Source organism: Haemaphysalis longicornis, unplaced genomic scaffold (genome assembly GCF_048455015.1).
Source record: "Haemaphysalis longicornis isolate Haplotype H1 unplaced genomic scaffold, Haemaphysalis longicornis Haplotype H1 scaffold_3, whole genome shotgun sequence".
In the NCBI taxonomy this organism is placed as follows: Eukaryota; Metazoa; Arthropoda; class Arachnida; order Ixodida; family Ixodidae; genus Haemaphysalis; species Haemaphysalis longicornis.
In genome coordinates this window covers 210,737,797-210,752,459 of record NW_027526335.1, presented here as the reverse complement: position 1 = coordinate 210,752,459, position 14,663 = coordinate 210,737,797, and the positions used below count along the sequence as shown (strand labels likewise).

The 14,663-nt window shown below is 52.8% G+C and overlaps 1 protein-coding gene and 1 pseudogene across 1 annotated transcript; both read right to left on the bottom strand.

Annotated features, from left to right (window-relative positions):
- Window positions 1–2,429: 2,429 nt before the first annotated feature.
- LOC144175671 (uncharacterized) lies at window positions 2,430–4,252 on the bottom strand. Its single transcript, XM_077704716.1, has one exon. The coding sequence runs from the start codon at window positions 3,990–3,992 to the stop codon at window positions 2,430–2,432; it is 1,563 nt and encodes a 520-aa protein (XP_077560842.1). The 5' UTR covers window positions 3,993–4,252.
- Window positions 4,253–7,719: 3,467 nt separating this feature from the next.
- On the bottom strand, window positions 7,720–9,319 carry LOC144175945 (uncharacterized; annotated as a pseudogene).
- Between the last annotated feature and the right edge of the window lie 5,344 nt (window positions 9,320–14,663).

Sequence of the window (14,663 nt, the reverse complement as noted above, 5' to 3'; positions counted from 1 at the left end):
TTCGTCATCCAGCAGATATGAGTCCCCCGGGGCGTCGGCGACACTCGCTGACTTCAGCCCCTCCGCGCCCGCAACAGGACAAGTTGCGTCTCGGCGCGCGCCCGCAGCACCACAAGCTGCTTCTCGGCGCTCTGTCTCCCTGAGACCGTCGCAAATCCGGCGACAAAACGGGTCATTCTGCTGGGCGGCTAATAGCTCTTGGCGGCTGAATGCGACTGCCGTGCACGCGGCATCGCTTCCCCTTGCTCCCGCAGCCATCGCCCACCCGCTTTCCGGCGGCTCGGAGTCTGCGACAAGCGCCTCTCCCTCTCCGCCCTGCGGGGTGCCCGAGTCGGCACGAGTATTCTCAACTCTGGGCTCTCTCTCTCCACTCGACGGCTGCGAGACTGTTTCGCCTCCTTCGCGGGCGCTCGCTGTGGCGTCGCCGGCTGAAGTCACACCTGGACAGTGAATCTCGGTGGACAACGGGGCACGAGATAGCGCGTCAGCTACCACGTTCGTGTTCCCCTTTCGGTACTGCACTGAGAAATCGTAGTGCTGTATCAGGAGAGCCCAGCGCGCCAGCCTACCGGCAGGCTCCCTGAGCCGCATTAGCCAGCTGAGCGCACTGTGATCCGTCTGCACGACGAATTTCGTCCCGTCAAGATAGACATCGAACTTCCGAAGTGCAAACACGATGGCGAGGCATTCTCTTTCCGTCACGGAATAGTTCCTTTCAGCAGGAAGCAGGGAGCGGCTAGCAAAAGCCAGTGGCCTCAGCACGCCATCGTATTCCTGTAGAAGGACAGCCCCCAGTCCCAGATCGCTGGCGTCTGTTTGCACAACGAACTCTCTGGTCAGGTCGGGGAGCCTAAGTTGCGCTGTCTCTGCAATGGCGTTAGACAGGTGACGAAACGCTTGTTCGTGTTCGGGCTCCCATCGCCACGCGGCATATTTCGACAACAACTTTGTCAGGGGTGCCTGCACGCGGGCACAGGACGGAATGAACGACCGGTAGAAATTGGCCATTCCCAAGAAGCGGCGGAGGCCGCGCACGTCCTTCGGCGTAGGGAATTCAAGGATTGCTCTGAGCTTCTCCCGATCAGGCTCGATGGAGCCGCCGCCGAGCGTAAACCCCAGCAGTGAAACTCGGGTCTGCGCAATCTGGGCCTTCGCGGGGTTCAACGTCATACCCGCAGCCCGCACCCTCTCGAGCACGTCGGCGACATGGCGCAGGTGCTCCTCGAAGGTTCGTGAATAAATCACGATGTCGTCCAGGTAGCACATGGCGTGTGACCATTTGGCTTCCCCTAGGACGCGGTCCATGAGCCTCTGAAACGTCGCAGGACCATTGCAGAGGCCAAAAGGCATGCGAGTGAACTCGAAGAGTCCTCTGTGGCACGTGAAAGCCGTTTTGCTCTGATCACTCTCATCCATCCGGACCTGTAGGTACCCCTTTGAAGCATCCAGCGTGGTAAAATACCTCGCGCCTCCCAGGTTTCCTACTACGGAGCTGATCGTAGGGAGCGGATAGGCATCCTTTCTAGTCAGTGCATTCAGGCGGCGGTAATCGACGCAGAGCCGGTAGGTGCCGTCTTTCTTCAGCACCAGCACGATTGGAGACGCCCAGGCGCTGCGAGAGCGGCGAATTACGCCATCCTTTAACATCTCGTCCAGCAGCTTATCGGTCACCTGCCTTTTGGACAGACTGATGGGCCTTGGGTTGCACTTCAGAGGAAGCGCGTCTCCAGTTTCGATCCTGTGAGTCACCAGGTCGGTGCAGCCAGGTCTCTCGGTAAAAATCTCGTCGTACCGATTTAGCAGTCTCGTTAGACGGACCTGCTGCGAGTGATCCAAGTCAACCGCATTGGCTATGAGTGGATGCGGTGCTCCGTGCGTAGCCGTCCGATCCCGCTGGGGACAGGAAAATGCTGATCTTTCAGCGCGGGGAATTTCCTCAGAGCGCTCAACGCCGCGCGCATCCGGCGCCTTCTCTTCAGTAGCAGGCGCGGGCGACGGCGGGCTAATGAATGGCTTCAGCGGCGAGAATGCTGCTTCGCGATAGCCGCCATTCATAATGTCAACGGTAATTCCAGTTTTCAGGAGAAAATCTCGACCGAGAATCACGGGCACACTGAGCCCTGGGAGGTGAATGAAACGAGTGCGTCTCACCCGGTCCCCCCATCTGACCGTCAACCTCGCAGCGCCAGCCGACTGCGCCACGCCTTCCGCCAGGTTGAACGTCGTTCGGCAGTCCCTCAAATGCACCGAATGCTCTCGCAGATGGGACAAAACCTCCTCACTGAACAACGATGCGCTGGCACCCGTGTCCAAGAGAGCCGCAAATTCGCGGCCAGCGATTCTGACCGGAATAAACGGCGCGTTTCCGCCGGTTAAAAGGCCTGCACGGCACGCAGAGGGAGCGAGCGGGGTTTCGGTCGTCTGTGCGATCACAAACGACCGCCGTCGGCGTTTCCCGCCAGAGATGCCTCCACAGGGCACTCTCTGACCATGTGCCCAACCGCTCTGCAGCGGAAACATCTCACTCCTCCTCGCGCTTGGTTGCGAGCAGCACCTCCCTCCCTGGGACGCCATGGAACCAGGCCCGAGGGTGGCTCACTGCGCGCATTTCTCCCCGCTCCGACACCTTCGGGCACACTGCGTCCGGGCAAACTAGGCTGGGAGAACGGTGCAGCATTGGATGGGCTCCTTGGCGGGACAAGGCCTGTGGGCCCGTTGTTGCGCGTTCCACGTCCGAAAGGCCCGCAATTGCCTGCTCTCTGCTGGGCCGGCACAGCGGAGGCTGCGCGCCTTGCGTAGGTGTAGGGGTCCAGGGCGCGTTCGCTCAGTCCCCATCCCTCATTTGACCCGCTCGACAAACGCGCCGCTGAGGGGTCTGCGGTTTCGTGCCTCCGGGGCAACGGCAGCGGCCCGTTCCACGCGCACCTTGGCTCGAGCGACTCACTCGCCGGAGGCGGCGGACGGTAGGCGCGCGCGGCTAGAATATCGCCTTGGATGCGCTTCGCCTCGACAGCCAGCTCCTCGAGATCGCGGAAACGACCTCCACGCAGGTAGGCCGAAAAGGTTGGATGTGCCTGCCGGATTACGCGCTCAACGCGCTCCTCGCTCGAGGCGTGGGGCTCAGCAATAGCAAACAACTCATCCATAGCTCGTACAAACTCCTGCAAAGATTCCTCGGGAGCCTGTGTCCGGAGCTCCAGCTCTCGCCGCATCCTACGCTCGTAGTCCGCTGGTAGGAATTCACGCAGGAATGCCGCGCGGAATTCCCCAAGATTCGCTGCACGGTGGCCACTGAGCCGGTACCACCTAGCCGCCGTTTCCGTCAATGTCACTGGAACAATGCGGGTGAGGATTTCCTCATCGTCCAGCCCCATAGCCTGCTGGTAGTGCGCCAGCGAATCGAGGAAATCTCTGGCGCTGGTCAGATCGCCATAGCCGCGGTATGTCGGTGCGGTCAGCTTGATAGCCGGGCGAACGGGCTTGCGGGCAGTGAGGAGTGCCTCAACCGCGCCAGACAGGGACTGGACCATTTGGGCGGCGTTTTGCAGCAAATGCTGCGCACTCAATGTATTCCACGGTGCTTCGGCAGCTCGTTCGAGCGATGGGGTCGTGGCCCCAAGCTCAATGAGAGGAACAGTCTCCGAAAAGAGGCGGTTGCCGGAATGAAGCTGGCAACCGTTCAGGCTCGTCTGCGGTCGTTCAAAACCCGCGGGGGCGGCTGCAGCGCCTGCATCACTTGCGCCGAATTCGGCGAGCGTAGACAGCACGGGCTCTGGCTGCGCGCAATTAGGCAGGAGCCCCGCTCCGGATGGTGGCGGGGGAGCGAAACTCGTGGCTGCACAGCGGGGGTGCCCGCAAGGAGCCGGGACAGACCACTGTGCGGGGCCGTTCGCGTTCGCAACCAACGGGCAAAAATCCCTCACAGTAGAAGCCTCCGGTTCAGGCTGCCCTGCGTAAGCTCCGTAAGGAGCAATAAACGAGCCTAAGGGCATCTTGCTATCTCTACCCACAGGGGCCGGCGAAAGCAGAAATCTCGCGTACACCGCTCCGGGTGGCGGCTGTGGCCTTTCTCCCGGAATACGGATACTGCCACTCCAGGTGTGGCGTGGTCGCGCCTCCGCACTCCCCCGTGGGTCTGCGTTAACGAGGGGTGCACGCACACTCGCGTACGGAGGGGCAGTCGCCTCGTCCCCGTAGCAGCTACCGCTAGCGGATAAGCAATAAGACTGATTCCGGTTGCGTACTCAGCTTAATTAGCGGCCAAAGGCTAATGAGCCAATGGCCCCACGTTGGGCGCCAGTTTGCGGTCTCTCTACCTCGCAATATGCACCACCCTAGCATTGCATAAGGCATGCACTCATGCACATTGCGAGGAGCCACCGCGGGTTCGAGCTATTTGAGAACGCTCACGGAACTGAGACGCCGTCGCGCCAGCTCAACACCGCCTCTGTTGGGCAGGCGGAGTAGAGGGCGACAAAGGAATAAGCCCAGTGTAGTACGTCAGGAGGCGTTTATTCGCGCCAACCCCTTCAGTTACAGTTCAACATCCCCGTGGGTGGAAAGGGACGATGGGCGATCTGGCGCCACGCGCAAGTGTGCGCGTCCTCGGCGCGCTGAACCGGTGGGCTCAGCAATAAGGGCAAAATCTGGGGTGCTGGCCGATGGGCTCGCAATAGAAAGACACTGTCCTTCCGTTCCCAGGCGCGTACCGCACGGCGCGATCGTCGAGTGTCAGGTACGGCTAATATGTGAGTGAACGGACTGAGGATCAACCGAAGGCACGGGCCGGCAGCCGGAAGGGCTAGCGGCTTAGAGCCGGCGCAAAAGAGCTGCGACCGGGCGGTGAGAAAATAGTTACGCACCTTCGGCTGTCCTCCTGAGCGTCTCTCCGAACGGACCCCCGCGCAGGGCGCGCGTTCGCGTCCTGGCGAGGGTGGTGTTCGGGCATCGTTCAAACGGGCCAATGAGGTGAGGTTAGCTCCAACACCAGGGCGGAGCCCCCGCTGCGTGACAGTGTTTTATCGCCGCAACGGTTGCAGGAGTTTTAGAAGACGGCTCGGCTCTACACAGCGGCGCCGAGACGAGCCAGCAACTCAGGATCCCCACAATGTTAACCAGTTGCTGGCTGTTGCTTGTGCTAGTTCTGCAATTTGAGCAGTTCTCTGCCCTAAAAGGTACACTAAGAAATCAAACACTACCGCGCAATACAAGGAGCATGAGATAACGGTTAATCGGGAGCGTAAATTATAAAGCTTTCCAAGCAAATATTTTTCTTTAAAGATGCGTCGGTTTTCCCAAAGCTTAGCCCTATCCTTTCTGAAAAAAAATAATAATTTTCAAAGACAAAGTGAAAAGACCAAGCTGGAATCCAGCGAACGAATTAAACAATAACTTAAATACCGATTGGATTGTAAGGGGAAAGTAACGAAAAAAATATTAAAACAGAGAGGTTACCATTCACCTGGAAATTTATTTAGTCGTAGAAACCGTTTAAGTCATTTATAATTTCAGTTATCTGCGGCTTTGGCTGCGCAGCACGCACCCTTTCCATAAATTATGTAACGCCATTATCAACACCCGTCACAAGGCAGGTTTCGCAATCAGCAACCAGTTATGGTCGACTGTATGGTGCCGAGTGAAAGTGATTTTGAAGTCTCGTTGAAGGCAACAGTGCCTTTTTTTTCTGGAACATCACAAAGTTTAAACTTCACAGCACCACTGCAACATTCCTCCTGTGCAGCCAAGTCTTATGGCCAATTGGTTCCACGGAAATCTTGAAAAAGGACGTTGTTTCAGGTATAAAATGAGGCATTTTACAAAATTGCGTGAGAACGCCATTCTCAGGCAGACCATCGTAAAGACATCGATAGATATGAATTCTCGGTGAAGGGTTTTTGTGGGTAAATGGCCGGTATAATCCCAACAGCACGTTCCTCTTGCCAGTTGCTCAAGAGAATAATAGGAATGTTCAAAGCAACCAAGTGATTGAACGTGCAACCTCTACGTGTAAGCAGGAAGTGGTGATACGGTATAGGATCCGGGAGCGAGCCTATGCTGCTCCCCGTGTATAGCTCCTCGCCCTCTTCGGGGTGCTCCATACAGGAACTCTATCAGGAAGTTCCTGGCTTGTACCTATCTCAGGGCGGGATGTCGCAACGTTCCCAAGCTGCAATGGTGACGTGGATATTTGGGCTAATTGTTCCTCTTACATAATCGGTGCGGTTATTACCGCGACGAAAGACGCAAGCCACGAAGAGAGCGCACGGAAGCGTCCCGCCTGGTCCCGTTCTTTTCCTTTTCGTCGCGCTATGTAACAACACCGGTCGTTGGCCTGTTCACCCGATTTTACGACCTCAGAATTATGGGTTTAAAACAAGCAGTATATTTTAAGGGCCGGAAGAGTCAGTATAATTATTCAAAGTAAATTGATGTTGTTTGACCAGTGACGGAAAATTTGGCGAAATAACCATCGCAGTTCATTTGTTCTTTTCTCTTTCGCGCGCAATTATGCAATTACCTGTGGCGAGTTCGTCTTGTTCAATTTGGCGGATACACACATGCAGGAACAACTGCAATTGACGAGTTTTGCGGATACAACAGCCTAAAACGCCTGCCACGGGGATTGCCTCGCTCGCCAAGCTCTCGGAAGGAGGAGTGCGCGTATTGGGAAAGCTCTACTGTGCATGTCTTGAGAACCCATGCGGGTCGGTAGGAAAATGGGCGTGTGGTACGCGTTTATCGTTCATTTCCAAAATTTTGTGCAATATTGTAATCAGTGTACCGCCATTTTATGAACGTTAATTTGCCGTCTTATAGGATAACCATATCCTAGAAGACCAGATCAAGTTATTTTACCATTGGAACGCGCTCAGCTACGAAAAAAAAAGTTGCTTCACTGAGGCGTGTGCAAGTGCTTGTGGTCGATCGTGGAAGGGACGCGAGACTCGGATTTCCCCTGACGACCCTTTTCCATTATTTTAAATTACTTTCGCCACCACTTATAAGTCAATGAGCTGATGTCGATCTTGACGTCATTTCTGCTGTTTACATCGGGACTGGAAAAGCGCAAGGCTGTGCATCGGCATCAGGGGAAGTACGTCGCCAGTTCGTTCTCTCGAACTGTTGCGTGAGGATAAAGGCGATTGGCTACTCAAGGATAAGACGACGCTGCCAGCTAAGCCAGAACCCGGCTATGTTACGCCAACCTCGTCTCAACGCTGCCGTCCTCTGTGCATCCTGTACTTCTAGCGTGCTTCCCACTGGCACGTGTAGCAGCCGTTGTGCCTTGCAGGGGCTATGCCCCACAAAAGGGGGGTCAGTCTGGAAATGCTCTTTCCTGCGCCGCAATCTTCCGCCGTGTGGCCCATATTCAGATTTGATTTGATTGTAGGGTTTAGCGCGCCGACGCAACGCAGGCGATGAGGCGCGCCGTAGTGGAGGGCTCCGGATTAATTTTGACCACCTGGGGATCTTTAACGTGCGCCGAAATCTCGTACACACGGGCGTTTTTGGCCCATATTCAGAGGCTTCACACTTCGACAGACGCGATTTTGCAAGGTGAAGTGTAAAATTTTGCAAGGCCCCTAAAATGCTTAAGCACCAGTGTAAGGTGCTTACCCAAGTTGCATACCCAAGATGCATACCCCAAGATGTAAGGTGCAAGGTGCAAGGTGTAAGACGGATACACGTGTTACACGTGGCGGAATGATTCCAAACCCGTCATGTGCTGCCAACAGAGGCAGCTTCCGATGATGAGCTGTTATCGAATGTAATGACGGATGAGTTCCGAAGCTCTGTGATTTTATCAGTTTTCGCGTCCTAGGAGTAGGACTTATTTCCAACAATAAGCTTGTCCACCCTCAGCTTAAATGCACACTTGTGTGGCCGAATGAATTTGGAGAACTTAGCGCGTGCAAGGCGAGTGGCTGCTTAATTATTAATTAAAATGATGTTGTGATATGTGCCTTTATTTTCAATACACAGCGGTGACCTTTTTTGTTTTGATAAGAGTGTGGTTGTATGTGAATCAATTTCCTTGGAAAACATTTTTATGTTCTGCTTTGCGAATTAATTGCCATGTTTTGTTTTGTTGTATGTACCTGCGTGTCAACTGTGCTCGGAGGAAAGGCCTCTGTCAGGCTAACCGCCTTTTGCCTTCCCTCCGTTTTTCTGTACTCAGAAAAAAATAAACTTCAACTTCAACTTCAAAGTCTTCTCTTACGGCAAAGGTCGTTTCTTTAGGCTTATTTCCGCAGCTTAAAATCTTTTCTTTTGTTTTAAAGCGAGCAAGCTTTATCATGATTGGCCTTTTTTTTTCGGGGGAAAATTTTCCGACCCGATGAGCACGTTCTATGGCACTTGGCTCGAGCGTAATACCTAGTTGGGTGGAGCAAAAATTTTTGACGTTAAGCTCTGATTCTTCCCATGTTTTTTTTTAACAGAGTCCTCAATTCCTAAGAAGAGAAGGTTGTTGCGGCGCAGTCGATTACTAGCGTCAGTGTCAGCAGCTTTTAGTGTTTCTATTGAAAGTTTGATTTTTACGGTGTGTTCGGGCACGGCGCCCTGTGAGGGTTCGATTTGGAGTGTTTCCAGCGCAAACATTCGGTTTGTTAGTGTTGAGAGAACTGTTTCATGGTTTGTTTGTACTGCCTTGAGCTGGTTAATGTCTTCACGAATCGTTAGAACGGTTTGCTCGAACGTCTTGATAGCGTCAGATAGAGTTTCTATCTGTGCTTTGGTTGTACCGGGGTTTAGTTCCACATTTCCGCACAGTAATAGCATCAACTGTGGCAGCAATTTTAGGGTAGACACATTGTAACAAGTAGATAGCCAGTTGCATAATTTCAAGTCGTACGGGCACGACACCGCGACAAGGAAGTAGTTATTGGTAGAGTATTGTACTAAATGGGTAAGGTAACCAACCTGGGAGGTGAGGAGCGGCATGAACATTGTGCGCCAGCCGGTGTCGTGCCCCGAGCTTTTGGTGATGCGGTGAAGATTATGTAGGCCGGATTGGCCCAATGTGGTTGATGACGTCGACGCCGAGAAGCGTTGCCAGGCGTAGCTACAGGCGCAGGCTGGTGTCAGCGGGCTGGCGATAGGTGACGGAATCCGTCGTTGATCCAGATGGTGCGAGGGCGATAAGGGCACGGGTAGGTCACCGATTGTGACCAAGCGCAGTCGCCCAGGTCAGCGGTGTCTGCAACCCACAACGCCACGATCTGGAAGGTGAGGAGCGGTGTGAACATTGTGTGCCAACCGGTGTCGTGCCCCCATCTGCCACTGCATCTACGGCCTCGCTGCATTACTGCATCTGCGGCCTCGCCGCTAACTTCACCCGGGTGTTTGTTAACAACGTTGCCGAAGGCGGAGCAAAACGTCATATTCGGGCACACTTTTCCTGCTAAAGTGCTCTTACACGCGTTAACTTCGATTCGGGTTTGCAACGATATCAGTCGCGCGCAGTCGCAAGCTTGGACGAGGTATGTCTGCGGGAGTTGATCGACTAAAACGCATAAACAACAAAATGGCGCGCCCATGAACAGGCGCAGTGTAAGCAAATGTCAGGTGATGCGAACTGACCAATGATCATGGGGGCTGAACGCAACAATATGAGAAAAGAGTGCCGATACGCGGTAATATTGTGTATCTGTTCCGCTGTTTCGCCGTGCGGCTTTCAGAGCCTAAGTAATCGCGACGAGTTTACACATCGGGAAATCTTTCGAATGGGGACAGGTTTTACGAGGCAGGCCACATGTACAATATACGCGAGTGCCAAGGACAGGCTACGCAATTAATCAGGAAGTACATACCACAGGCGACGCTCAATGTTCCCAGCTACGATGTAGAGCAACAAAAAAAGTGCGAATTCAATCCTTCATGTAACCGCTGTAGAAATCTAAAGAGGCCGTACTATTCCTTCATGAAGTTGAGCGCATTAAGGTACAGGTGCTCTAAAAATAATACGGAGCTCGGGAGCGGTGGCCGGAGCGCGCAAAGGTGCATGCCAGCGCGATCTATGCGTAGATGCGCCGCAGATAGCGAGAGTGCATGGGCACATACGGCTGGCCCCTCTCGATGTTCTGACGCTCGTCTTATCGCCGGCTCAAGCAAAGCCACGCTGATGCCATCCCTGCTCGCCAGGGGCGCTTTCGGAGGTTCATGAAGACCTGTTTACGCAGAGCCAGCGAAGAAAGCTTCGTCTTCAGCGGGGTCTGCTTTCTGTTTCGTCATGAATGCCACCGATTTCAGTATGGGTGCCTGCCGTGCTTCGCGATCCGCTTGATTTTTAGTCATGTGGCTAGAACAATGCTTGGCTCAAGCTAACGCAAAATTAGCAAAAACATTTCACGCGCGTACTGGCTGCATTGCTTCGATGGTTCCAATCAGCGCTCAAGAGAATTGAGAAAGTGAGTGGAGTGGAGGCCAGTTACTTCAATCCAAATCAGCTTTATTACATAAAGCGAAATAAACTACAGGAAATCGGAATATAGTGAACTTAGCGAGAGCTTTGCGACAATATCTTGCACTCATGAAAAATGAATCAAAGGTACTGACAATGAAACAAATAGTTGACAACAGACTTTTACGGCGTATACACAAGAGTTTAATAGCGGGTGAAGTTGCCACCCACGTTGATTACTTCTGCAATGCGCCGAGGCAACGACTCGTATACAGATTGTCAACGTATCCGGGCAACTTTCGAATAGTTTCCCTTTCCTCTCTCACTGCCTCTCAAAGGTCATCTGCAGTTGTGGCATGATTGCATCGAGAAATTCTACTTTTGAGGTAGCCCCAGATATTCTCAATGATATTTATATCAGCGCCTTTAGGTGTCCACTCCAGCAACCAAACAGCTCGTTCTTCTAGCAAGGCATTTACCTTACGCGCAGTGTGGACGGGGCTGTAATCTTGCTGAAGGTAAAAAATGCCATCTTTAAAAGGCCCGTCCAGCACATAGGGGAGCGGATGTTGTTCAAACAGATCGCAGTAGCTGTCAGCGTTGAAGTTCGGTTGCAGACGGACTAGTGGACCGAGGCCTTCTGTGCTGACAGCTCCCCAGACGTTCACGCAACAAGGACCGCTGCTGATGACTTGCGTCATAAAGGCCGGTAGGTATCTGACGAGGAAAGAAAATATTTAGTGGTACTGAGACCCGGGGCCACGAAGTACATAATTGAAAAGGATGTTGAACTCAAAAATTTCACTGATGTCTTTTCAAGAAATAGAGAAATAATCACTTTGCGACTTAACAAGTACCCAAAAACACGCAAGCAATTGAACGTCTCTACTATTACTGGCGTGCAAATGAAGGAGCTTTTTAACCGCATCCCTCTCGCTTTATACAAATGAATACGTTTGCGGGGTACCTGCAACTTGCTGCACGCTATACACGCCGCTGTTGGTCCCATCTCGTAGAGAAGGTTGATTCGTCGGTGAAGACGACCTCTCGCCGGTCCTCCACAGTCCACTGTTCGTAAGCACGAGCAAATGCGAGGCGTTGTTCCTTCTGTTTTGCCGTTAAGTACGGCTTTTGCGCCGCCACACATCCGTTTAGACCGGCGTCTTTCATACGGTTTCTGATTGTGCCCAGACTGACGTTGAGGTTCAGGGCATCAAGGATTTCCCTCTCACTCTGAAAAGGATCCTCGAAGGCTGCAGCAACGATGAGACGGTCCACCTCGTCGCAAGTGCAGCGCTGGCGGCCTGAACGTGGAGCATCAGCAAGGCGACCTTCTTCGTCCCGGTAGGCTTGAATAATTCTATTCACAGCAGTCAGATCTCACGTTGCGGAACTCCTTGAACGGAAAGAAGGACGATTTCCCGGCTGGCGCTTAGTGGTACTCCAGGCGGCATCTTCCTTTTTTCCACTGGAAAGTGCTACAATATCCGCTGATATATATGTGCGTGTGGGAGTGTCGTGCTCTTGATCAACATGGATAGCGATCGTTCTAATCTTCGATTATCTAGAATATACCATGAACGTTGATGCGGTAACGGAACGAACGCGGCCAAGGAACCCGCCTAGGGCACGCAGACTGCCGGAGAGTGAAAGTGAGATTGCATTGTCGGTGGAGCAGACTGCGTGGATAAAGTATAGTAGTTTAGCGCACGCAAAACTTCCTGTATATGTAGGACAGACCCCGCAGGTGCAGACAAACGACCAAGGTTCCCAGTTTCTGAACCGGGCGCCAAAGGCGCACATACGAATGTATTTCAAACGTTTTTACAACCTTGGAGTGAAAGCTTGCACGTGTTATGCACATCAGAGATTCAGATGTCTTCAGAACGTAGTCACCTTTCGGGGGTAGTAAGAGAGGAATGGGAAACTATTCGAGAGTTGCCCTGATACGATGATACTCTGTATGAGTCGTTGCCTCGGTGCATTGCAGACGTATTCAACGTGTGTGGAAACTTCACCCGTTATTAAACTCTTGTGTATACGCCAAAGAAGTAAGTTTTAACCATTTGTTTAATTGTCAGTACCTTTGATTCAGCCCTGGCTAAGTGCACTATATTCCCATTTCTTGTAGTTTATTTCACTTTATGTAATAAAGCCGATTTCATTTTAAGTAACTCGCCTCCACTCCGCTCACTTTCTCAATTCTCTTGAGCGCTGATTGGAACCATCGAAGCAATGCAGCCAGTGCGCGCATGAAATTTTCAGATGCAAAGCATCTCTTGCTCTCGGCTCCGTCGTCCGACCATCCACCGGCCCAGAAAGACACCGGCAACACTGCCGCTCCAGGAGCCCTTTAAGGGGAAGCGTGCTCGTCTCGTGCCGGCCCAGGAAGACACCGGCAACACTGGCGCTCCAGCAATTCATGGTCGGGGGCTATGTCCCTCCCTTGTTGTGGCGCCGTCCACACCCCCACTGGGCATGCTCGGCTCATCTCGGGCCGGCCCAGGAAGAAACCGGTAACACTGTCGCTCCAGGTGACATTAAAGGGTAAGACACCGCCGGGCGTTCAGCAAGCCGAGCATGCGCAGTGGGGGTGTGGACGGCGCAACAACGACAAGGGAGGGACATAGCCCCGTCGCATCTAATGAAATTACAACATCTTCCCGTAGGGGAACCCTGAGTAGTATGCGAAACAGCCATGGGCTCAACGCAATTTCCCATTTCGTAGTTCCGGTAAGGGAAAAGTGTGGTAGTTACCATGGAAACCAAACTGTAAATATAACGCTAGCTACGTACCCCACCATAACGGAAACGACGAACTGAAAACTAATGGGCACTTGAATCGACACCATGGCTGCTTTGCATACTACTCAGGGTTCCCCTACGGGAAGATGGTGTAATTTTTTTTTGCTCATTTTTATGCGTTAGCTTGAGCCAAGCATTGTTCTAGCCACATGATTCAAAATTAAGGATATCGCAAAGCACGGCAGGCACCCATAGTAAAATCGGTGGCATTCATGACGAAGCAGAAAGCGGACCCCGCTGAAGACGAAGCTTCCTTCGCTGGCTCTGCGTAAACAGGCATTCATGAAGCTCCGAAAGCGCCCCTGGCGAGCAGGGATGGCATCAGCGCGGCTTCGCTTGAGCCGGCGATATGACGAGCATCAGAACATCGAGAGGGGCCAGCCGGATGTGCCCACGCACTCTCGCTATCTGCGGCGCATCTACGCATAGATCGCGCTGGCATGCAGTTTTGCCTAGAGTTCCTGTATATCCCCAAGGGGAGCTATATACAGGAACTCTAGTTTTGCCCGCTCCGGCCACCGCTCCCGTGCTGCGTATTATTTTTGGTGCGCCTGTACCGCCTCCAAAATTCCTAATATTATAGTGGGAGCGAGGACCGATCGACATGTCAGCGCTTTATCACGGTGTTCACCGGCGAAAAAGGCGAGAGTACGCGCACGCGCATACAACTATCTGCTGTGTGCAGCGCCGTCTGCTCCGCTGTTCTCCTACCTCAGTGCAACACACCCCCTGTGTTTGTTATCTTTTAAGGCTGTTTCGCTAGTGCCACAGGTAGCTAAACAGCGTGGGGCACAAAAATTTATTTTTATCAGATTTTTTATTGATCGCATTATATCGCGCAGCGGCCTGAGGCCATTCCGGACAGAAAAAACCCGTCCTGTTCTACTTTTATTTATCTTTCCAGTGGGATTCTTCATGCTGTGCGGGGCAAGTTATCCGGAAGAAAAATCAAACCCGCATTTGATATGCGCATGCGCTTCAAATAACCACGGTTTCTTGTGAACAAAAGTCATTCAGATGTAATGGCAGGGGGTGTACTACTCTCAAGGAAACAGCGTAGCAGTCGACCCTCATACAGCAGATAGCGCTATGCGCGTGCGCGTACTCTCACCTATTTCGCCGCTGAACACCGTCATAAGGCGCTGACATGCGAATCGGTTGTCGCTCCAATATATTATTAAAAATGTGGGAGGCTGTACATCGCTGCATTAAACCCCTCCAAAGCCGGCGTGGGCGGCCGATTCAAGCATGCCGCGGCACTGGAATTCAGCGTCGATGAAAAAGAAACGGCGTCGTACGGGAATGAAATTCAAACGTGGGTGGCGCCTTCTCAAAAGGGTTGCCCCAAATGAACGATAAAAATGCCGAGAAATTTAGGAAAATTCTACTAATGTCGAAGCATTCTGACGCCGCTTCTCGTCATTGAGTTTCTTTCGGGCCACATTTTCCATCAGTA